The sequence below is a fragment of the Aspergillus eucalypticola genome (assembly GCF_003184535.1).
Source record: "Aspergillus eucalypticola CBS 122712 chromosome Unknown BO83scaffold_1, whole genome shotgun sequence".
NCBI classification, from domain to species: domain Eukaryota; kingdom Fungi; phylum Ascomycota; class Eurotiomycetes; order Eurotiales; family Aspergillaceae; genus Aspergillus; species Aspergillus eucalypticola.
The window spans coordinates 1,552,572-1,575,188 of NW_020290275.1; the positions used below are offsets into that span (position 1 = coordinate 1,552,572).

Below are 22,617 nucleotides of genomic sequence, written 5' to 3' on the forward strand. Positions count from 1 at the left end.
GTGTGTACGGGTCTGGAAACTTGCTGTTTGCTCGCTGAGCGGTGATGGTTTGAGCCTCTGGTTGTCGTAACTTGTTAGGTAGCATACATCTATCAGCGACTGCGCCTTGAGATCGATACTTTCTGCCGAAAGAAAACCACCGCCCGCGGAAGAGGAGCTTGAACTGGTGTTCGATTAGATACCGTCAATACCGGTGCAATACCGTGACTACGGGAGGTCGACCATAACGGGCCAATCATGAGGCCTCTAATACGGAGGATCATCGCCTAGCAGTTCTTTACCAAGAAAGTGTCGATGAGATCAAGTTCCAAGGAAATCTGCTGCCCCAAATCACAGCGAGGAATTATTGTTCAAACGACCATGGTCTGGATTCAGACAACCGCATCGCAGCCGGTTTGATTGTAATAGCTGACCAGCCCTAATTCTGACTCCTGGCGTGGACATATATAACATAGCACCTGGTGGCCCGGTGCTGTTTTTGGAGCCATGGCTGCCTCAAAAGAAAGCAAGCCATCCAAACCAGAGGATATCGAAACGCGCTCCATATTTTCAATGCAAGAATTAGACCCATCGCCAGTCCAAGATGAGTTTCCAGACCTCGAATCTGGTGAATACTTCCCCAGAGAACCAAGTCCGCCATCGGCACGCGAGCCCATCGCCGGGGGTGGTCGGTTCTCATCGCTCAAGTTAGGTCTTCGCGGACACAGTTGGGATTCCTGGTGTATGGCTAAGTATATGCAAGCTATTGTGATAATGGCAAGAATATACGTTGTTCCTAGGAGCTAACAATGACCTCAATATCTCCAGTGTCTGCCTTTCAACGATACTCGACGTATCCACCAACCCTATTCCTTGCATTGCATTGGGCCAATACCTCTCTCATCCCCCTGGCTACTCGATCCGTACCCGATAGCGAGAGCTTCCTACTTCTCACCAGACCCGTCTATCAATCTCCGGGCCTCGAACATCTCGTCCTGACCGCGCCTGTTCTGATTCATATTGCGTCCGGAATTGCTTTGCGCAACATTCGTTCCGCACGGCGGGCGCGACTCTACGGTGCCGAGACAAGGTCACAGAGACACTCGTTGACGTTTTGGCCTCGGATGAGTCTCCAAGCTCGGTTAGGATATTCGTTGGTTCCGTTACTTGGCGCCCATGTGCTCGTCAACCGCATCACTCCGTTAATGGTCGATGGGGGAAGCTCAGGAGTCGGGCTGGGTTATGTGGCCCACGGCTTTGCACGGGCCCCCGCACTCTGGAATCTATACTATCTGTTATTCGTCGCCGTTGGGGTGTGGCACTTCGTCGGCGGCTGGGCTGCATGGATGGGCTGGAGAGTGACAACGGTCCGGAAAGAACGTGACCGAAAAAAGGGCTCCCTAGAGGGTTATCTGGGAGCCTCGGAAAGTGAACAACGAATCCGCCGACAGAGGAAGATGTGGTGGACGGTCAACGGCATTGCCGCGGTGGGAGCATCCATATGGCTTGCAGGCGCCTTGGGCATCATCGGGCGTACGGGGCAAGGTTATGGCTGGGAGGCCAAGGGATGGAATGAAATCTATAGCCAGGTCCCCGTCATTGGGTCCTGGCTCTGACCCAAATTGATTCGGACAAACATAGTTTTGGGGACACATATCTCTTCGTCGCCTGGCTGATCAGACGCGATAAATCATTCTTGGTCTAGCGGTTAGTGCTTCGACACATAATACTTCAAGGACGGGAGCAACGGCCGATATGATTGTATAATAAGCAAGAAGCAAGAATTAATGTTAATGACAGCTCTGATAGAATGTGAAGAGGGGAATGAGTTGAGTTTATAGTTATGACATTTATGTGGTTAGATAGTAGGGAGTTGGTCCGTGCTTAGCTGATCGGAAAGGTTGGCGGGCGGAAGTCAAAAAAAAGTTTCCCGACAAGCAGAAAAAAAGACGAAGGACTTGCTTGCTGTTCATCTATTGCCTAGCCCATAGCCAAGTCACCACCAGGTCAATTTCCAAAGTCCGGGTCCATGAGCCCACACCTTGGTGTCCTTTATCGTGCCCTCTCAGTCCACTTCAGACTCCGCAGCCATCGCGCAATTGCCCGCTGCACCACCCTAGGATTCCAACAACGCCCGCCACTCCGCCGAGTCTACTCTACCCGCTCATCGGCTGCGGAGATGGCTGAACAATTGATACAGTATGACGGCACTGAGTACAGAGCAGTGAAGGAAGGATTGGCGTACATTCTGAACCCCCCGGCTCAGGCTCCCGGTACGAAAAGGGATCGCAAAGCTGACGAGCAATCGCAATCAGTCTTCTACAACCCTATCCAACAGTTCAATCGGGACCTTAGTGTCCTTGCCATTCGCGCATATGGGGAGCATTTGCTGGCCCTGAAGAAACAGAAGGCCGAGAAGAGGAAGCAAAAGGCTGCGGCGAGCGACTTAGCGAAGGGCAAGAAGCGCAAGAGAGAAGAGGTCGATGTCAAGGAACAAACGCAGGATCAGAATCAAGGCCAAGGGAATCCGACTGCAGCACAGCAGGCAGAGCAGGACACGGCGCCGTCTTTTACGATTCTAGACGCCCTCTCGGCTACGGGTCTGCGTGCCCTGCGATATGCCTCGGAGATACCTTTCACCTCTTGCGTCGTCGCAAACGACCTGTCACCCTCGGCAATTGAATCCATGAAGACGAACATCAAATACAATAGTCTCGGCGAAAAGATCCGTCCTAACACCGGGGATGCGCGCGCTTACATGTACAGTCTCTTAAACCAACAAGCCAACACCCCAACTGTCGAGAACCACCTAGGAAAATTCGACGTGATTGATCTGGACCCTTACGGCTCTGCTGCACCGTTCATGGATGCTGCGGTCCAGGGAGTCAAGGATGGCGGCCTTCTTTGTGTGACCTGTACCGATGCAGGTGTCTGGGCGTCGTACGGGTATCCCGAGAAGTCGTTCGCCCTATATGGCGGAATTCCAGTGAAAGGACCGCATTGCCACGAAGGTGGCCTGCGTCTCATTCTGCACGGGCTTGCAGCCTCCGCTGCGAAATATGGTCTCGCGATTGAGCCGCTTCTGTCCCTATCGATCGATTTTTATGCCCGAGTGTTCGTCCGTGTCCATCGCTCCCCAGCTGAAGTCAAGTATATATCTGGAAACATGATGATGGTCTACAACTGCGATGCTGGTTGTGGCGCTTGGTCGACTCAGCCTATAACCCAGACGAAACAGAAGCTGGACAAGAAAGGAAATCCGTTCTATCACTTCGGCTTCGCTCAGGGTCCGGTAGCAGATAGTCGTTGTGGCCATTGTGGCTCTAGGACTCACCTCAGCGGTCCTATGTGGGCTGGTCCTCTTCATAATGCTCACTTCATCCGCAGGATCCTTGATATGCTTCCCCAGGCAGATAGGGACGTGTATCACACCCTTGACCGGATCGAGGGAATGTTGACCACAGCAATGGAAGAAGATCTGAATCTAGAAATTCCCAGTGACGAAGCCAATCAGACACCTACTGGCACAGTCGGTGGGGATATCCCCGTGAACGAGTATTCTGCAATCATCCCACGGCTCGACCCCGCCGCCCGGGAAGAATACCCCTTCTACTTCAGTCTCAGCGCCTTATCCAAAGTCTTGCATACATCCACAATTTCCATTGATGCCATGCGTGGGGCTATTCGACACCTAGGCTACCGGTCGACCCGTAGCCACGCCAGACCGAATACAATTCGTACCGATGCTCCTTGGGAGGTGATCTGGGAGATAATGAGGGAATGGGTGAGGCAGAAGTCTCCCATCAGAGAAGGCGCCCTCAAGCCCGGTAGTCCCGGCGCTGTCATTATGTCCAAGAGCCGGGAGAACGTTCAAGGCTGTGAGGGGGAAGACCCGTCTCTGGCACTTCTCAAGACCGAGCTTCAGGCAGTCACAGAAGAGGCAAAGGATGTCAAAGATATGGTTACCAAGATTGAAGCTGCCTTGTATCGCTCCGGTGCCCGTCAAGCGTTTGGAAGGAAGAGAAGAGAATCTGATCCCCAGCGTGAACAGCCGGGAACAACGCAGAAGGGCCCCCAGGACACAAAGCCTCCCCGTAGTCCCAATGGTACAGGCAGACCGCACCCTAGCACGCTGGAGGTTGTATTCGATGAGGCATTGGGCAGGGAGACGGCCAAGAAGCGGCTGGTGCGGTATCAGATAAATCCTCGTGAGAACTGGGGTCCTCTGAGCCGAGCATCCGGAGGCAAGTAGAACACTGAAATGCGCATTTATCTAGTGTAGTTGTAGATAGCTATCATCCACCATAACTACACTTCAATTATCATTGCATTACGTACTTAATAGTACCTTAGATAGTTTTGAAGTATACCCGTGTAAGCTTTGAGAATTTGTCCATCATGGATTCATTACACTCTTCTAAGTCGCCGTGGGAATACAACCGAGTTAAAGAGTTGAGGTGTTCGCTGTGAGGTCAGCAAGCCACGTATTACTTTTCTTATCGGAACGAAGCAGTGCAACAAACATGAGGAAGAGACAATGATAAGTAAACACTTGAGCAAGCATTGGAATAAAACACGTTATGTATTGACAATCTAATACTGTCTAACGAGGCTAGGAAAGAGACATGATAGATTACACTCAAGGTACATGACATAAATTCAGGCCATTATTCCTCATCAAGCGCATTAAAATTTGGAGACCGCGACCGCGACTGCCTGGGTATCACTGTGGCTGATGCTGACGCTGACCTGTTTGACGCCAGCCTGCTTGGCAGCTTCAGCTGCAGCACCGTGAAGCTGGATAGCAAGTTAGTCGGGATTTCCTATCGGCGGGGCAGTTACAAAGTAGTACTTACATTGACGACGGGAGCCCCGGTTGAGTCACTTGAGATCTCAATGTCCTTGAGAGGGGCACCTGCGCCCTTGCTGCTGACACCCAAGGCCTTGAAAACAGCTTCCTTGGCACTCCACCGTCCGGCAAAGGATGATCGAGGAGACGCTGCCTTTTGGCAGTACTCTTGCTCGCTTGCGGTGAAATTCCGTTCAATGAAGGTTTCATTTTCAATATTGAAACTTTCGATGTTCTCCACATCCACACCGACCTTCGAGTCTTCAGAAGCATTAGCCTTGGCCAGCGACTCGATCATAGTCTTTGTGCTCTCAAGTCCTTTGTCATCAGCCTTGGGGGGCTGGGCAGGAAACTTGAGCTGCGAGGTCTTCTTGTCGGCAGCCACACGGTAATCAGGGTTGAGGAAGACCTTGCTCTGCTGGGCATCTTCGTAAGGAGCCTTATCCTTAGCGACGAAGATGCTGTTGTTGATCAGGCCGTTGTGGAAGAAGCGGTATGCCTTCTTCTGTCTCGCCTCGACCTTGGCCTTGTAGGTCTGGTACTGTGCTCGATCCAGGGTTGCGTAGAGGTACTTGGGGTGAATACCAATAACCTGTGCACCCTTCTGGCCGAAACCAAATGAAGTGACAGAGAAGGCATTGATACCGTCAGTCTGGATGCTGCGGCTTGGGTAAACGATGTAGTCAAATTTCTCCATCACCTTGTCGACGTTATCAGCGTTGCGGTTGCCAGGAACCAGACCACTTTCAAGAACCTGAAGACAGCCGTTGAACATCCAGGCACCAGCAGCACCCTTGGGATGTCCAGTGAGATATTTCTGGAAGATACCCAAAAGGGCGTTGCCCTTCTTCCGACCTAGGTGCTTCATCTGCTGGCAAATGACGTCCGATTCATTCTTGTCATTAGCGACAGTAGAAGTACCGTGGAATGAGGCGACACCGATATCGTCAACAGTCAGACCCCAGGTGGCGAGAGCACCACGGAGAGGAGCGATACGTGAATCCTGCTTCCAGAAGTTGTTTCCAAGGCTGAACTGGGCATCCTTCTCCTGGCGGATAGCTTCGCGTTCAATGTGCTGAGCGCGCTCGTGGAGGTAGCCAGAGACGTCGAAAGATTCATCAGCGGCCTGGGCTTTCATAGCCTCGGCTTCTTCCTGGAGGTACAACAACTCGGATTCTTGCCATTCCTTAATCTGCTTCTTACGCAGGTCAAGCTGACGGCGACGGTACTTGATGTCCAGCAAAGGAGATGGGAACTTGCCAGGGTTCTCGCGCGCGGTGGTGAGAACTCCTTGACCGGGTGCGGGAACAGAGCGACCAATCTTGTCGGTAGCCGTGGTGGTCAGCGCAATGATACCATAGATCGGTACACCCATGTCCAGAGCAAGCTGGGCACTCATAATGAGTTGCATACCGCAACCCTGAGACTCCATGAAGCCAGCACGAGTGGTAGTGGTGGGCCGCGACATTTCTTGCGGGGTGCGACCATGGGCAAACTCATCTTCAGCATTGCTGGTCGCCTTCATGTTGGCGAATTCATAGGATCCTTCTTCTTGGAAATCGTCGAATCCTCCAACAAAGCAGACACGAGCCTTTCCTTCCACGATCGTCTCGTAACCAATGTCAACGGATTCGACCGCAGTGGCGCAAGCTCCGACTGGAGTCTTGATCGGGCCAGTTGAGGACAAGAGAAGCATGTTAACCCAGGCACTCATAGTGTTGATGAAAGACTCCTGCAGAATGTCCTTTTGAAGAGGCTTGTCCAGGTAGCGGTCCTTGTACATTCCCCGCAACGCGTGGGTACCACCGATACCCGAGCCGATGCAGTTTCCGACCTCAGACAGGTGGACGTACTTGTAGAATTCATACGGATCGGTAATACCAGCTGAAAGCATAGACTCAGCAGTGCAGACAAGGACGAACAACGTGACCGGGTCAACTTGTTCGATGATATCGTCAGGGATACCGTATCTCTTAGCATCCCAGCCAGTAGGGATCTGGCCAGCAACAAGGCGGTCGAACTGAAGGGCCTTCGGGATCAAGAGAGTGGCTCCCTTCTTCAGACGCACAGTGTACTCGCCAGACTCTGGCAATTCAAAGATCTCCACCTTTTCGCCATGCTCACGCTTGAATTCCTCTGCGGTCTCCTTCGAAGCTTCAAACGGATCCAAGTCCTCCTGGATGACAATTTCCTGGAGCAGCTGCTTCTTCTTGGGATCATAGCCCTTGAACAATTCGGGCTCGATAAGCCGGATACCAGAATGTTCAAGGATGAACTTCTCGTACTTCGGCTTCACATCCTTATCATCCACGGGCTCCCCAGACTTCGCGTCAACCCATCCTGAATAGGCCTTACCCTTCAATGGACCGTTGTGGTGTTTGATAAGACCCATGATCCATGCCATCTCCACACATCCCTCAAGGGAGAATTTGCCGTAAGCCTCCATCTCCCAGCGTGTGCGAGAGTTACCCCAGGGTCCGACCTCCGAAAATCCGGTGACCACCACGACCTTGTCCAGGTTGACCATGCCTTTCAGGTTGTCGTTAAGTGGCTTCACATCCTCCTCCCAGTTAGGCAGATTAGGGAACTGGAACTTGATGTTGGCACGGGGCTCAGCGATCACCCGTTTATAGAGGACCTCACTATCCTCTCCATTGACGATCTTGTTTTCGATTGCAGTCTCTTTGATGACTGCCTGGCGAACATCACTTGTCTCCATGATTTCCGTGCGAAGCTTGGTCATGAGGTCCTTCAAGTCAGGGATGAATTGGAGACCACCATTAAGGTCGGCCCAGACAGGGTCGAGCTGACACAGGTTGACGATCGCAGGCGCCATGAGACCAAGCAAGTTGAAGGCCATCTCTTGCTGGGAAAAGGTACGGACACCGAGCTTCTCAACACCTTCGGCAACCATGTTGTTGCCGCTCATGAGACCTGTACCCCGAGTCCATCCAATCACAGCACCACAAATGGTCAGGTAGTTGTTCCAGTTCTCCGAATACCAGCGGTTGAAGAGGGTTTCCAAAGCCAGCTTAGACTCAGAGTAGAGACCATCGTTTCCGAAAGTACCATGGTTAGGAGACAAGGGGAGGATGACTTGAGCGGGACGGGTTTCAAAACCGTTGCTCTGCTTCTGTGTCTTGATGCAACCCAAAAGTCGCAAGAGGTTTGTCAACATGATGCGGTGAGCCAGTTCAGACTTCGAGTCAATCGAGTCAATTTCACGTCCATTCTCAGGAATGGCGGCAAATGGAACAACAAAGTCCAAATCCCAGCCGAGACCCTTCTTTGCGTCGTAGATATAGTCGACAAGTGCTTCCACATCTTGCTTGCTACCTTGGTTGAAAGGCACCACAACAAGCTGGGAGCCACGGCTACCATAGCGGGCATACATGGCTTGGTAGTACTCAGTGACCTCACGAGAGTATCGGCTTGTCGTGACAACCACCTTGGCGCCACCACTAATCAGGCCTTGCAGCACTTCCGCTCCAATGGATCCTGCACCTGCGCCTGTCATCAAGACGTTCTTGCCTTGGAAGGTGAGACCTGACCGTGCAGCAGATTCCAATACGTCCAGGTAAACACCGGTGAGTTTCTTGCTGTAATCCCAGCCGTGTTCGGACTTCTTCTTGAGATGCAAGAAGGGAATGGTCTCCACTTTACCTGCGCGGGGGCTGCCGTTGCGCTTGACACCATTCCTGCCGGTCTTCTTGCCAGAACCGTTCTCTTGGGGCATGATCTGGTTCTCATTCATGCTGAGAGCACGAATAACTTCCTTGTAGAGCGCATTGAACTGAAGTTGCGATGACTTGGACAAGCGATGCTGTCTGCGGATCAACTTGTAGACACTGCGGAGATCATTCTGGACCTTCGTGCGGTTGCTGTACTCGGAGATAGGGCCTCCCTCCGCCATTTGCTTCACGTAGTGTTCCAACTTGCGAGCGCTAGCCCGGGGAACCTCCTTGTACCCAATGTTTCCTCTGGCATCGACAGTTGTCTGGGGTCCGGTGGGCACAGCGACATCCTTGTACACAGGGGCGACACCCAAGACTTCCTTGCAGTTTTCGATAAGTTGCTCACCAAGTTCCTTGGCCAACTGATAAGTCTCACCCCGATCAGTGGGGCAGTTGTCAATGTGGTACTGCATGAACTCAAGAAGCAGTGGGTTTGAACGGTTCATAATGCGAATGCACTGGCTCACAATCTCACGATCCACGACCTTGAGCCTGCCGAAAATGATGTCGTAGTACATGCTCAGAGCATCCTGGCGTGCCCAGTTCCAAGAAGAATCATACACGCGTGCTTTCAGGGCATCGAAAGCCGGCTCGATACCAGAAGCATAGAAATCGCCATGCTCGGCCTGCCAAAGGTCCAGCTGGGCCTGCAATGTTTTCTGAGACTCCTGAGAAGTGATGTAAGCCTTTTGACCGGCGCGTAGATCCATCTTCAAATAACGCGCAATTATCTCCAGCTGCTGCTTGAATAATGCCCGTTGGTCTTTGGTCAAGGCATCAATCGCGGCCGGATCCATAAGCATGCCGCCACCACCTGCCCCGCTATCACCACCAGCTGCCGGTGCCGAAAGGCTGATGCCGGCGCTGGCAGCGTATTTGTTGGTAACATCATCAAGGTACGACTTGGCCTCAGCCTCGGAGCCAATACGGGAGGGTGGCTCCATAGTGAGAGCAAGGAGAAGGACGCCATCTTGACGACCAGATCCCAAACCCCATCTTGTCTCAAGGTATTTGCGAACTGCGGTAATGTTGAAGCCACCGGGCATCTTCGACGAGACCAGGCGAGCAATGAGGGATGAAGACTGCTTGCCGAGTTGTCCATTGAATGTCGCCTGCATAGATGCGCCTAGCTCGTCCAGAGGGGTGTCTTCCGGTTTCTCGGGCGTCGAACCGAATTCCTTTCCGAGATCTCCCAAAATTTCATTCTGCAGAGTGGATTTGCCTGGTAGTGAGAGGGAACCAAATTAATATCCATTTGCAATGATGTGGGGGCGGATGAGATGGCAAATACATACCTCCAACCAGATCTTTGATGGCTTTACTCAAGGGCACATCCGACAAGCTCTTCTTCAACTTCTGCGCGACCAGAGTCCTCAGCACATCCACTGCCGTAACCGGTGCGTCCTCAATTGCTGCTGCAGGGCCGGCACTAGGTGGAGCAGCAGCCGCGGGAGCAGCAGCGGCAGGAGCAGCAGCAGGAGCAGCAGCAGCAGCAGGGGCACCGGCCGCAGGCTCTGCCGATGGTTGCGCTTCTTCTTCCTCCACGGGATCAACATCGTAATAGATCTCCTTCGCATCTTTGTTGTAGCAAAGTATTTGACGCTGCACGGAAGTAGCAGCATCGTATGCCTCATATTTTGATGCGAGGGTCCGTCTCGCCATACCACCCAGTGTGTCTGCGGGACCGATTTCCACAATTCGCTCTGTCCTCTTCTCTGCGAGAATGACATCCTGGGTCTCAATCCATCTCACCGGTGAAGCGAACTGGTAGGCCAGAAGTTCAACCAGCAAAGTGTGAGCCAGCTCCTGCTCGATTTCGGGCCGCATATTGAAGGAGACTAGGTAATAGAATAGCAAGAGTATAGAAAAGAGCCCCGGTGCGGTTCAAGAATAGCGGTCGCAGTATCAGGAAATTGCGACAGACTTGGTGGGGGGAAGATACGACTGGAAAAACCGGCTCGAGAGATAATCCAGGAAGAACAGCGGCCAACGGTAGGGAAATCGAGTGATGAGGCTTAGGGTAAGAGAAGAAGAATATAATTAAAGTGATAATATAAGGTGATGATGGTTGAACAGTTTCAGTTCTAATTGAACAAGAATCAGTCAGCAAAATAGAGAAATAATTACTTGGAAAGAAGAAGTTGTTTTCTGGCTCCTGGTTGAACCGCACATACAACCAGCCAGCGGAAAAAAGATGCTGGAACGGAAGGGAAAAAAAAGTTGTTAGAGGTGGGAATTAAGAGTACTCACCCCAGCCTGGAGCCACTGGCGGTGGGGAGAATTCGCCGATGCCCTGGGACCGAGATGTCCCAAAGAAAAGTGGATGGGATAGGGGACAAAAAAAATCACAATAAAAAAAAAATAAAATAGTAGAATTATGAATTTCCATTAGACGAAATAGGGAGATTGGAAGGATACTATCTATGCACCGACAAAAGAGGGCTTACAGAGTTATGGGTGGATGGGATTTTGGACTAGAAGCTTTTGGTGAGTGTTGGGGCGGGAGATTACTTTCGTGCGGTACGGAGTACGGAGTATGGATGTACTCCAGGAGGGACGTTTTGGGGAACAACTCATGGAAACGGCCATTAAATTGGAATGGAACAGGGTAGAACATCTTCTCCCTCCAATGAGAGTCCATGATGGTGATAATAATAATAAAAATAATAATAATAATAATCATCATGATAAACGGAAATATGGAAGTTGGAGTCAAACCAAATCATAAGTTGAGCTAACTTGGCTCCGTAATTTTTTTCTCATTACCCACGCGTAATAAATGACTTAGCTGATACCTACACTCCATGAATACAAAGTATACTTTCTACAATACTAGTAGTTACTTATCTCTACTAAGTAGTGCCTGTTCATCATAGGTGCCTTTGTATAGTCACTCAGCAGCATTTTCTAGCTTTACATACATACTATCTGGAGTTTAGAATTTGGAGATTTCGGAGTTAATTAGATGGTAATGGTTGGGAAATGTGTAGCAAGTACTAATCTACATTTTGGCTTCAAGAAGTATGAAACGGAATGCCTCAACCAGTGACAGCTAGGCTATCATTGACAACAGTGTACCACGGAAGTACTTCTTTGATCGACTATATGCCACTCGTCAATATCTCTGAGTACTACTATGATAACATTCGAGTAGCATTGATTGGCCCATTATAGTTGAACCGATCTTGGGTCCCCATTTCCCAGTAGACGTCCTTGCATAAGTAATAAACGTGAGAGCAGTATAAGCGACTACATTCAGGCTAGAAACGGGGCTAGATACATCTCAAATACGTGTTATGAAGGGACTAATACTTTTGCCTTAGCATGTTATATGTCTCTATGTAGACTATGGTCCGCATATATGGCCATTGATGGAGGCAGTAGCTAGGTCTTTCAGAGCTCCTATAGATTTTCTTTAAACTGCAAGGTATACATGTATAATGCGGGTAGGTACGCTACCTTAATGCTACTACAACCAGTACAATTGCAATTTACTACCTACATTGCACACTTTGTGGCTGCCAGGCAGGCGTTGAAAAACGGTGCATGGATATATAGATAGATAGACGGAGTAGTTATGAGTACTGGACTAGTGGTCACTGGTCAGGTATTGTCATATCCAACCCTACGGGCCAGCCCAACCATTTTGGACCTTTGGGGAGATCCTCTTGCCCACCATACCTAATCCGGTCAGTTCCCATTCAACCAGCCCAAGCCGGCGGAATTCTGCCTCCGCTCGGCCGGTTCAACAGAGTGTGTTGTGGTTGTGGTGCTTGGTTGTGTGGGCAGCGTTGTGTGAGTGCCACACCTATCTCTGCACGTGTAATAATAAAATATCGCCTGGATGTGGTGAACAGCTTTTTTTTGTACCAATTAAGGTCTGGTTCACCCCGTCCACTCCAGTCTGTACCAGTCCACCTTCTCTCCCTTTTTTTCCCCTTCTATTGTCATCCTTCTTCATTTTGTTCTTCATATCTATTTTACCGTTTTTTCCATATTGTAATATTTTCCCTCTAAAACTTGCCCATAACCTCATTACACCGCTATCTTCTCATCGGTGGACGGTGGACCAGTCGATGACACTCGGCCAGACTTGATCAAGTATTGTTCGAAAGAAAAGACCCATCCGTGATAGAATTAGGTAGGATACCCCGGGAACAGTTGATTCAATTGTTCATACCCTTCACTCAACTCCTGCACTCCCATCCTTGGGAAAGAAAAAAAAAATAAGTGTTTTCGTTCCGGATTTTTTCCCCGCAAGTGCCTTTCCTACCCCATCAATCAGAGCCTTGCCATTGCAATATCATTCCTTTCTCGAAAAATTTCTAGGATCTTGCATAACGCTTATACATAACAGAGTCTCTCGATATATCCTTGTTGATAATACCTTCGCCATTGCTTGGCTTTCAATTGCGTTATCCCAGACCAAACCAATAGAGACATACACGAGACCACGAGATGTACGGAACGTCCACTGGCCCCCAGACGGGCATTAATACCCCTCGCTCGTCACAGTCGTTGAGGCCCCTTATTCTCACACATGGGTCACTCGAATTCTCCTTCCTTGTGCCGACCTCCCTTCATTTCCATGCGTCGCAATTGAAGGATACCTTTACAGCTTCTTTACCACAGCCGACGGACGAGCTTGCTCAGGATGATGAGCCTTCCTCAGTTCCGGAACTGGTGGCTAGATACATCGGACATGTTGCACATGAAGTTGAAGAAGGCGAGGATGATGCGAGTGGAACTTATGTGGAGGTTCTGAAGCTGGCTCTGAACGAGTTTGAACGCGCCTTTATGAGGGGCAATGACGTCCATGCTGTTGCTGCCAGCCTACCCGGCATTACCTCCAAGAAGGTTACCGTCGTCCAGGCTTACTATGCTGGGAGAACAGCAGTTGGTCGCCCTCTTAAGCCCTACGACTCCGCATTGTTCCGAGCTGCCTCGGACGAGAAGGCGAGCATCTACTCGGTTTTCGGAGGACAAGGGAATATCGAAGAGTACTTTGATGAGCTGAGAGAAATCTACACCACTTACCCTTCCTTCGTCGACGATCTTATCACTTCGTCCGCGGAATTGCTGCAGAGTCTCTCTCATGAGCCCGAAGCCAGCAAGCTCTATTCCAAGGGATTGGATATCATGCAATGGCTTCAGGATCGTGACTCTCAGCCCGACACCGACTACCTTGTGTCGGCCCCGGTGAGCTTGCCGTTGATCGGATTGGTTCAGCTGGCGCACTTTGTTGTGACATGCAAGGTCTTGGGCAAAACGCCCGGTGAGCTTCTGGAAAGGTTCAGTGGAACCACTGGTCATTCCCAGGGAGTCGTAACAGCTGCTGCAATTGCCTCTGCCTCTACTTGGGAGAGCTTCGACAAGGCCGCCAAGAATGCCTTGACGATGCTTTTCTGGATTGGTCTCCGTAGTCAGCAGGCCTACCCCCGCACTTCCATTGCCCCGTCTGTCCTCCAGGATTCGATCGAAAACGGAGAAGGCACGCCTACGCCTATGTTGTCTATCCGAGACCTCCCAAGATCTGCCGTTCAGGAACATATTGACACTACGAACCAGCATCTTCCCGAGGATCGCCATATCTCCATTTCGCTTGTCAACAGTGCTCGGAATTTCGTTGTCACTGGACCGCCTCTCTCTCTTTACGGTCTCAACTTGCGCCTGCGCAAGGTCAAGGCTCCGACAGGTTTGGACCAAAACCGGGTGCCCTACACACAACGTAAAGTTCGCTTCGTTAACCGCTTCCTTCCTATCACCGCTCCGTTCCACAGCCAGTACTTGTACCCGGCATATGACCGGATTCTGGAAGATCTTGAAGACATCGAGATCCCTGCCGGGTCCCTCGCAATCCCGGTTTTCGATACGAAGTCTGGCAGTGATCTGAGCAAGTCCGGTGAAGCTAATGTTGTTCCCGCCCTGGTTCGAATGATCACTCACGATGCCGTTAATTGGGAGCAGGCAACTGTCTTCTCAGGGGCCACACATATCGTTGACTTTGGACCTGGTGGCATCTCCGGTCTTGGAGTTCTTACAAACCGCAACAAGGATGGTACCGGTGTCCGCGTGGTTCTTGCTGGGGCTATGGATGGCACCAACGCCGAAGTTGGCTACAAGCCTGAGCTCTTCGATCGCGATGAACACTCCGTCCAGTATGCCATTGACTGGGTTAAGGAATATGGACCGCGTCTCGTGAAGAATGCAGTGGGGCAAACCTTCGTTGATACCAAGATGAGTCGGTTGCTAGGCATCCCTCCCATCATGGTTGCTGGAATGACGCCAACCACTGTTCCATGGGATTTTGTTGCTGCGACCATGAACGCTGGCTATCACATTGAACTTGCTGGTGGCGGTTATTATAATGCCAAATCAATGACCGAGGCCGTCAACAAGATTGAAAAGGCGATCCCCCCTGGTCGTGGTATAACAATCAACCTGATCTATGTTAACCCCCGGGCTATGGCTTGGCAGATTCCCCTGATTGGCAGGCTGAGGGCTGAGGGTGTGCCAATTGAAGGATTGACCATCGGTGCCGGTGTGCCATCTATCGAGGTGGCCAACGAATACATTGAAACGCTGGGTATCAAGCACATCGCCTTCAAGCCGGGCTCTGTCGATGCAATTCAGCAAGTCATCAATATCGCAAAGGCTAATCCGAAGTTCCCTATCATCCTGCAATGGACTGGTGGACGTGGTGGTGGACATCACTCCTTTGAAGATTTCCACCAGCCAATTTTGCAGATGTATAGCCGCATTAGGCGCTGCGAGAATATCGTTCTGGTTGCCGGCAGTGGTTTCGGCGGCTCGGAAGATACCTATCCCTACCTGTCTGGTACCTGGTCTTCTGGCTTCGGTTACCCGCCTATGCCTTTTGATGGATGCCTGTTCGGCAGTCGCATGATGATCTCCAAAGAAGCGCATACATCCAAGAACGCCAAGAAGGCCATCGCCGAGGCTCCGGGTCTCGACGACAAGGACTGGGAGAAGACTTACAAGGGCTCGGCAGGTGGTGTTGTCACCGTACTTTCGGAGATGGGTGAGCCTATTCACAAGTTGGCCACTCGAGGTGTTCTCTTCTGGCACGAAATGGACCAGAAGATCTTCAAGCTTGACAAGGCAAAGCGTGTCCCCGAGCTCAAGAAGCTTCGGAACTACATCATCCAAAAGCTTAACGACGATTTCCAGAAGGTTTGGTTCGGTCGCAACGCTGCCGGAGAGACAGTCGACCTGGAAGACATGACTTACACCGAAGTGGTTCACCGCATGGTGGACCTCATGTATGTCAAGCATGAGAGTAGATGGATTGATGAATCTTTGAAGAAGCTGACCGGCGATTTCATCCGTCGAGTTGAAGAACGATTCACCACTACTGAGGGTCAACCGTCTCTGCTTCAAAACTACTCGGAGCTCAACACACCGTACCCGGCCATTGACAACATCCTGGCTTCCTATCCGGAAGCGGCATCTCAGTTGATCAACGCTCAAGATGTCCAGCACTTCCTATTGCTCTGCCAGCGGCGCGGTCAAAAGCCAGTGCCGTTCGTCCCCTCTCTGGATGAGAACTTCGAGTACTGGTTCAAGAAGGACTCCCTGTGGCAAAGCGAAGACCTTGAGGCGGTTGTTGGTCAGGACGTTGGTAGAACATGTATCCTGCAGGGTCCGATGGCTGCCAAGTTCTCGAACATTATTGACGAGCCAGTTGCGGACATCCTGAATGGTATTCATCAAGGTCATATTGAAAGCTTGACCAAGGATGTCTACGGCGGCGATAACAGCGGAGTGCCTGTTATTGAATACTTCGGAGGTCGTTTCCAGCAGGATGTTGATGATTCGGACATCGACGGCCTCACCATCTCGGAAGACGCTAACAAGGTCGCCTACCGCTTGTCGTCCTCCCCTACCGCTGACCTGCCGGATCTGGACCGTTGGTTGCGTCTCCTTGCTGGACCGTCATATTCCTGGCGGCATGCCATGTTCCTGGCCGATGTATTTGTCCAAGGCCATCGTTTCCAGACTAACCCGATGAAACGGATTGTTGCGCCCGTTCCGGGTATGTATGTTGAAGTTTCTTTCCCGGATGATCCTTCGAAGACGACTATCATCGTGAGAGAACCTTATCAGTCTGGCAAGCTTGTCAAGACAGTCGAGGTGAAGATGAACGAGCAGAGTCAAATCAGCTTTACTATGTATGAAGGACGAACGGCCGAGGCCGGCGTTGTGCCTTTAACTTTCTTGTTCACATATCACCCTGAGGCAGGCTACGCTCCCATCCGTGAGGTTATGGACGGCCGCAATGACCGCATCAAGGAGTTCTACTACCGTGTGTGGTTTGGCAACAAGGATGTTCCGTTTGATACGCCCACCACTGCCACTTTCAGCGGCGGGCGTACCACTATCACGTCCCAAGCCGTTGCTGATTTCGTTCATGCAGTCGGTAACACTGGCGAAGCCTTTGTCGACCGTCCCGGTAAAGAGGTCTATGCTCCCATGGACTTTGCCATTGTTGCTGGTTGGCAGGCAATCACGAAGCCTATCTTCCCACGCACCATCGATGGTGATCTCTTGAAGCTGGTTCACCTTTCCAATGGGTTTAAGATGGTCCCTGGAGCTCAGCCTCTCAAGGTCGGGGATGTTCTGGACACTACTGCTCAGATCAACGCTGTCATTAACCAGGAATCTGGTAAGATGGTTGAAGTCTGCGGTACAATTGAAAGAGATGGTCAGCCTATCATGCACGTCACCAGTCAATTCTTGTACCGTGGAGCCTATCTGGACTTCGAAAACACCTTCCAGCGCAAGGACGAAGTGCCTATGCAGGTTCATCTCGCTTCCAGTCGGGATGTTGCGATCCTTCGCTCGAAGGAATGGTTCCGCATGGATGGCCCCGATGTTGAGCTGTTGGGTCAGACGTTGACTTTCCGTCTTCAAAGTCTGATCCGTTTCAAGAACAAGTCTGTATTCAGCCACGTCCAGACAATTGGTCAAGTACTTCTCGAGCTCCCCACTAAGGAGATTATCCAAGTGGCGTCTGTGGACTATGAAGCCGGTACTTCTCACGGAAACCCCGTGATCGACTACCTTCAGCGCAACGGAACGTCTATTGAACAACCGGTCTACTTTGAGAACCCCATCCCTCTCAGCGGCAAGACTGCCTTGGAATTGCGCGCTCCTGCGTCCAACGAAACATACGCTCGTGTCTCTGGCGACTACAACCCCATCCATGTATCTCGAGTCTTCTCCAGCTACGCCAACTTGCCCGGTACTATCACTCACGGGATGTACTCGAGTGCTGCCGTCCGCAGCTATGTTGAGACGTGGGCGCCGAAAACAACATTGGCCGCGTTCGAGGCTTCCATGTGTCCCTGGTTGGCATGGTCTTGCCCAATGATGTCATCGCCGTCAAGTTACAGCATGTTGGTATGATCGCTGGTCGTAAGATCATCAAGGTCGAGGTCATCAACAAAGACACTGAAGATAAGGTTCTCCTTGGTGAGGCTGAAGTAGAGCAACCTGTCACGTCGTACGTCTTCACCGGCCAGGGATCCCAGGAGCAGGGAATGGGTATGGAATTGTACGCCAACAGCCCAGTTGCCAAAGAGGTTTGGGATCGTGCAGACCGCCATTTCATCGAGAATTACGGTCTCTCAATCATCGACATTGTGAAGAACAACCCCAAGGAGCTGACTGTCTACTTTGGTGGTCCTCGTGGTAAAGCTATCCGGCAGAATTACATGTCGATGACCTTTGAAACCGTCAACGCAGATGGATCCATCAAGTCTGAGAAGATCTTCAAGGAGATCGATGAGGATACGGCGTCTTACACTTACCGTTCGCCCTCTGGCCTGCTTTCCGCAACTCAGTTCACTCAGCCGGCTCTGACTTTGATGGAGAAGGCAAGTTTCGAGGACATGCGTTCCAAGGGTCTCGTCCAAAGAGATAGCAGCTTTGCAGGTCACTCGCTGGGTGAGTATTCGGCTCTCGCCGCACTTGCCGATGTCATGCCCATTGAAAGCTTGGTCTCTGTTGTGTTCTATCGTGGCTTGACAATGCAGGTTGCTGTTGAGCGAGACGAGCAAGGTCGCTCTAACTACTCTATGTGTGCTGTCAACCCGAGCCGAATCTCCAAGACGTTCAACGAACAAGCCTTGCAATATGTGGTGGAGAACATTTCTGAGGAGACTGGCTGGCTCCTGGAGATTGTCAACTACAATGTCGCCAACATGCAATATGTTGCTGCCGGTGATGTGAGTCTTAACCCCTATATCTACAACTTATTGTGCGTTCTGTTCTAACTTCTTTGTAGCTTCGGGCACTCGACTGTCTCACGAACCTGCTCAACTATCTCAAGGCTCAGAACATTGACATCCCTGCACTTATGCAGAGCATGTCTTTGGACGACGTCAAGACGCACCTTGTCAATATTATCCAAGAGTGTGTCAAGCAGACAGAGTCGAAGCCTAAGCCTATTGCTCTCGAGCGCGGCTTCGCCACCATTCCTCTCCGAGGCATTGATGTGCCCTTCCACAGCACCTTCCTTCGTTCTGGTGTCAAGCCCTTCCGCTCTTTCTTGCTCAAGAAGATCAACAAGACTACTATTGACCCTAGTAAACTGATCGGCAAATACATCCCGAACGTCACAGCAAGACCGTTCGAGATCACCAAGGAGTACTTCGAGGATGTTTACAGACTCACCAACTCTCCCAGAATCGCGCATATCCTAGCCAACTGGGAGAAATATGAGGATGGTGAACGCAACACTGGAGTGGCTGATGCCTAGGGGTAGATTCATTTTCCAATATATATAGGAGTTCTGTTGTTCGTTTGTTTCTTCTAAATCTCAGTCTTGTTCTAGCGCTGGTGTTTCGAATTTGCCCCTAATATCACTGTTCAATATGTCAAGCCCTTGGCGATTGATGTAGGAATATAGTCGTATCAATCAACTGTTACGGTGCGAATGAGAATAATATGAAATTTCTTCACATACTCTGTTACGAATTGAGGTGATTTCAAACTGCTCATATGCATTCGTTACTACTTGCAACATTATTCTATGCACAAGTCGATTCGCTCGTTCATGGGTTGACGCTGCCTCTTTCGCTACAATTACGAAGACTTTGACAACGATCGGGTCTAAAAAATCACTTTGCCTTGACAGGTACGAAGAGCATTCAACTTATGTAGATTATCGAATTAAGATTAGATACACCGGTGGCGCCTTTGTCTCTTGTGCCCTATAGCTAGCTGTACACTGTCCAGCAACCCCTACAAAACCATGGGGATTTGCCTTTAGGTCAGTGCAACGGCAAGGCTTTTTTCTGGTCTTTCCATTGATCGCTCACGCTTCGCGAAAGCACTTTGTTCGTTGGTGCGAGACAACACTGTCATATGATCTGCATGATAGTGATGTATCGGTTTATGTTTCTTTCAGTGAACCAGGTCGTAGGAGCCTATCTTCTTTCCCGTACACTCCAACATCTTTGACAATTGCTATGAAACGCCGGTGGTTCTCTTTGGATTCCCCAATACGAGGACGGAAGATTCTAAGCAGATCACTACTTCCAATACCAGACTGCGGAATAGCAGCATGGATTTCTGCAGGTGTTGGGAAGCCCTGGGCACTACCAGATGGACCCGGGGTTGAAATGCGGGTTGGACCTGCAGGTGTACAGCCACTCAGTAAATCGATTCGTAGTGCACAGAATGATAGAATCATATAACTTACCCCTCAAAGATTCCGGACTGCTAGCACGACTGCCAGAGAAGCTCTTGCTGCCCAAGGGAGCCGGACTGCCGGCCCTTGAGCCCTGCGGTGTCACACTCTGTGATGCCACTGACGGAGGATTGAGCTTTAGTTTCTTAACCTTTCCACTCTCACTCATTTCGCCTCCCGATCCAGCCCCGCCGTCAACATCGCTAGCAGATCCCGCGCCGCCTGCTAACACATTCCGAACACGCTTTTTGCTGACCTAGGCCGAGTCAATAATCGAAACAAATGCAGTTTAGCCAACGTAAAACGTACGGGTAATGATGACGCGCTTGGAGACATAGGACGAGATGGTGGCTGAGGTGTCGGCTGGGAAGACGGATGTTTGCTCTTCCCCTTCTTGCGGGACGTATCTGTACCACTTGCATCAGAAGGAGACCCTAGTCGCTTTCTAGGTGCTGCGGCAGAGCCTTTCTTGGTCGGATCGGCGTGTCGTGAGCGACCTGATGGAGTAAGGTTGCCTTTTGAGGACTCTTTCTTGTTCTTGTCCTCCTCGGCTTTGCCCTCTTCCTCCTCCTTCTGTCGTTCGGCTTCACTGTCGTCCGAGCTCTGTCCAATGTCAGATTGTCACAAGAGAAAAAAAAATCCTGTACAAATACATATGAAAAGGGTAAGGACGAAAAATGTACCTCCTCATCTGAATAAGGGTTCACATCTGAACCGCTACTATAATCATAGTTCTTTTCCCTTTTCTGGAGGGCCTTGCGTACTTTCTTTCCAAGCACTCGACGGGCTTCCTTTTCTCTTTTCTCTCTAAGTTCCTCCTCTTCATAGTCCTTTTCGTTCTTCAGATCAAACACATTGGCTTTCAATTGGTCTTGCTTGATTCGCTTTTCAGCGGCCTTGGCTTCCTCATCCTCGTTGAAAAGATCATCATGCTCCTCATCATCGGCAAATCTATCCTCTTCGAAGTCCATCTCATCCGCTTCTAATCCTTCGACACCGCCTGGGGTTCCCTGTTTACCAGCGTACACTTTTTGTTGTCTGGCAAATTGTTCCAGTTCCTTCCGTTGAGCTTGTTCTTGTTGTTTCTCCATGAACCACCGCGGATCTTTGATCTTCTTAGCCATGAGTCTCTCGGCTTCTTCTATAGTCAAAGCCTTGAATGTATTCTTCGCGCTGAAGCGATACCACTTCTCAACTGGTATCATTCTCATCTTCCCTGTATTCTCAAGCACAAAGACTGCGTGGGTCTCTGACAACGCGGCTTCATAATTTCCAACCCAGATATTTTTGTTGTCGAAATCCTCCAAATGCCACGGAAGGGCCTCCTCATACTTGATCCGGGTCCTGGCAATCTCCTCGGGGGTCATGTCTGTTTTAGTCACTTGCTGAGTTTTCTGTTTGGGAGCATTATGCCTTTTCGGCGCTGAGCCGACGGAAGGGGCTATTTGGGCCATATTATCTGCGCGCTCTTTTTCACGAGCTGCTTTTCTAGCCTCCAACTCCTCGCGTTCAAGTTCATCCATCTGGGTACTTTGTTCGGAGCCGGGTTTCGAATTGAGTTGGCCTCTCTCGACGTTCGCGTCGTTCGGCCGTGCTCGTGGATCTCGGCGCTGGAGTCTAACGGGGCGAGTAAACTGACTTTCGTCGCGAGGATCGACGGACTTTTTCGAGGTGAACCTGGCGATATGGTGCTTCAAGCCTTCGCGCAATGCTCGTCTTGTAGTCACGACGGGGTAATCAACGTAATTCTCAGACAACAACGGGCCGCTGAAACCGTTTGCCGAGAAATCATTCTTTGGGGTCAAGCTTTTCTCAGCGCGAGCCCCTGGTAGCTGGCCCGAAGTGACTGGTCTGGAGTTGGGCATTCTTGATGCGCCATTTGCTGCCGACGTTGGAGCTGGGGGTCTCATTGCCGGTCTCCTCTTCGGTCGCACTAGAGGATCAGCCACTTTTGGCCGGCGAATGCGCAGTGGTGGAGGGCCGTTCGACCCCGTCGGGGTCTTGAGAGTCTGATCATTAGTAGGTGTGGTCATAATAACGTTCTGTGGTACTTGTCGGGGTCAGGGAAGCCTTTGGAAAGTCTTCAAGGAAAACTGGCTTGAATACTGCAAGTGTTGTGCTTAAGGCCAGAGTGAGATTGTCAAATTCATGCGGTGTGCCGGGTGGAAGATGAAGATCTCGAGCGAGAGTAGATAACTACTCAGGCGATGAGTACTTGAAGTGAAGCCGGGCGGACGCGAGATGACTGAAGTGAAAGTGATTATGTAAGTGGACCTTCACTTGTTGACAAAGGTGGTGGCGTCACAAAGGTACAACGGCATACTCCGTCTGGTGTTGCT

The 22,617-nt window shown here is 50.7% G+C and overlaps 4 protein-coding genes across 4 annotated transcripts; 2 read left to right on the top strand and 2 right to left on the bottom strand.

The window, feature by feature from the left end:
* Nucleotides 1-291: 291 nt before the first annotated feature.
* BO83DRAFT_329021 (tRNA (guanine26-N2)-dimethyltransferase) lies at nucleotides 292-4,282 on the top strand. The gene is made up of 3 exons (XM_025528180.1): nucleotides 292-721; nucleotides 808-1,466; nucleotides 2,180-4,282. The coding sequence occupies exons 1-3, from the start codon at nucleotides 487-489 to the stop codon at nucleotides 4,229-4,231; spliced, it is 2,946 nt and encodes a 981-aa protein (XP_025393556.1). The 5' UTR covers nucleotides 292-486; the 3' UTR covers nucleotides 4,232-4,282.
* A 274-nt stretch (nucleotides 4,283-4,556) lies between these two features.
* BO83DRAFT_433535 (trifunctional fatty acid synthase subunit FAS2) lies at nucleotides 4,557-10,866 on the bottom strand. The gene is made up of 3 exons (XM_025535694.1): nucleotides 9,858-10,866; nucleotides 4,836-9,784; nucleotides 4,557-4,776 (listed from the first exon to the last, which is right to left on the bottom strand). Exons 1-3 carry the CDS (start codon nucleotides 10,387-10,389, stop codon nucleotides 4,666-4,668), a joined length of 5,592 nt encoding a protein of 1,863 aa, XP_025393557.1. The 5' UTR covers nucleotides 10,390-10,866; the 3' UTR covers nucleotides 4,557-4,665.
* A 2,154-nt stretch (nucleotides 10,867-13,020) lies between these two features.
* BO83DRAFT_384355 (tetrafunctional fatty acid synthase subunit FAS1) lies at nucleotides 13,021-19,345 on the top strand (the record flags this gene model as incomplete). Its single annotated transcript, XM_025532585.1, has 3 exons — nucleotides 13,021-17,985; nucleotides 18,006-18,812; nucleotides 18,872-19,345. 3 exons carry the CDS (start codon nucleotides 13,021-13,023, stop codon nucleotides 19,343-19,345), a joined length of 6,246 nt encoding a protein of 2,081 aa, XP_025393558.1.
* A 402-nt stretch (nucleotides 19,346-19,747) lies between these two features.
* BO83DRAFT_374328 (transcription factor IIF subunit TFG1) lies at nucleotides 19,748-22,482 on the bottom strand. The gene is made up of 4 exons (XM_025530169.1): nucleotides 20,962-22,482; nucleotides 20,588-20,881; nucleotides 20,291-20,534; nucleotides 19,748-20,223 (listed from the first exon to the last, which is right to left on the bottom strand). Exons 1-4 carry the CDS (start codon nucleotides 22,309-22,311, stop codon nucleotides 19,982-19,984), a joined length of 2,130 nt encoding a protein of 709 aa, XP_025393559.1. The 5' UTR covers nucleotides 22,312-22,482; the 3' UTR covers nucleotides 19,748-19,981.
* Nucleotides 22,483-22,617: the final 135 nt, after the last annotated feature.

Excerpts from the sequence above, each read along its gene's own strand:
- BO83DRAFT_329021 (XM_025528180.1), top strand. The coding sequence starts at position 487 with ATGGCTGCCTCAAAAGAAAGCAAGCCATCCAAACCAGAGGATATCGAA. Across the intron at positions 722-807 it reads ACACAGTTGGGATTCCTGGT|TGTCTGCCTTTCAACGATAC; the intron begins GTATGGCTAAGT and ends CAATATCTCCAG. Across the intron at positions 1,467-2,179 it reads CGGTCAACGGCATTGCCGCG|TATGACGGCACTGAGTACAG; the intron begins GTGGGAGCATCC and ends CAATTGATACAG.
- BO83DRAFT_433535 (XM_025535694.1), bottom strand. The coding sequence starts at position 10,389 with ATGCGGCCCGAAATCGAGCAGGAGCTGGCTCACACTTTGCTGGTTGAA. Across the intron at positions 9,785-9,857 it reads CATCAAAGATCTGGTTGGAG|GCAAATCCACTCTGCAGAAT; the intron begins GTATGTATTTGC and ends TCTCACTACCAG. Across the intron at positions 4,777-4,835 it reads CCGGGGCTCCCGTCGTCAAT|CTTCACGGTGCTGCAGCTGA; the intron begins GTAAGTACTACT and ends CTTGCTATCCAG.
- BO83DRAFT_374328 (XM_025530169.1), bottom strand. The coding sequence starts at position 22,311 with ATGACCACACCTACTAATGATCAGACTCTCAAGACCCCGACGGGGTCG. Across the intron at positions 20,882-20,961 it reads ACCCTTATTCAGATGAGGAG|AGCTCGGACGACAGTGAAGC; the intron begins GTACATTTTTCG and ends GACATTGGACAG. Across the intron at positions 20,224-20,290 it reads CAGTCCGGAATCTTTGAGGG|GTCCAACCCGCATTTCAACC; the intron begins GTAAGTTATATG and ends GTACACCTGCAG.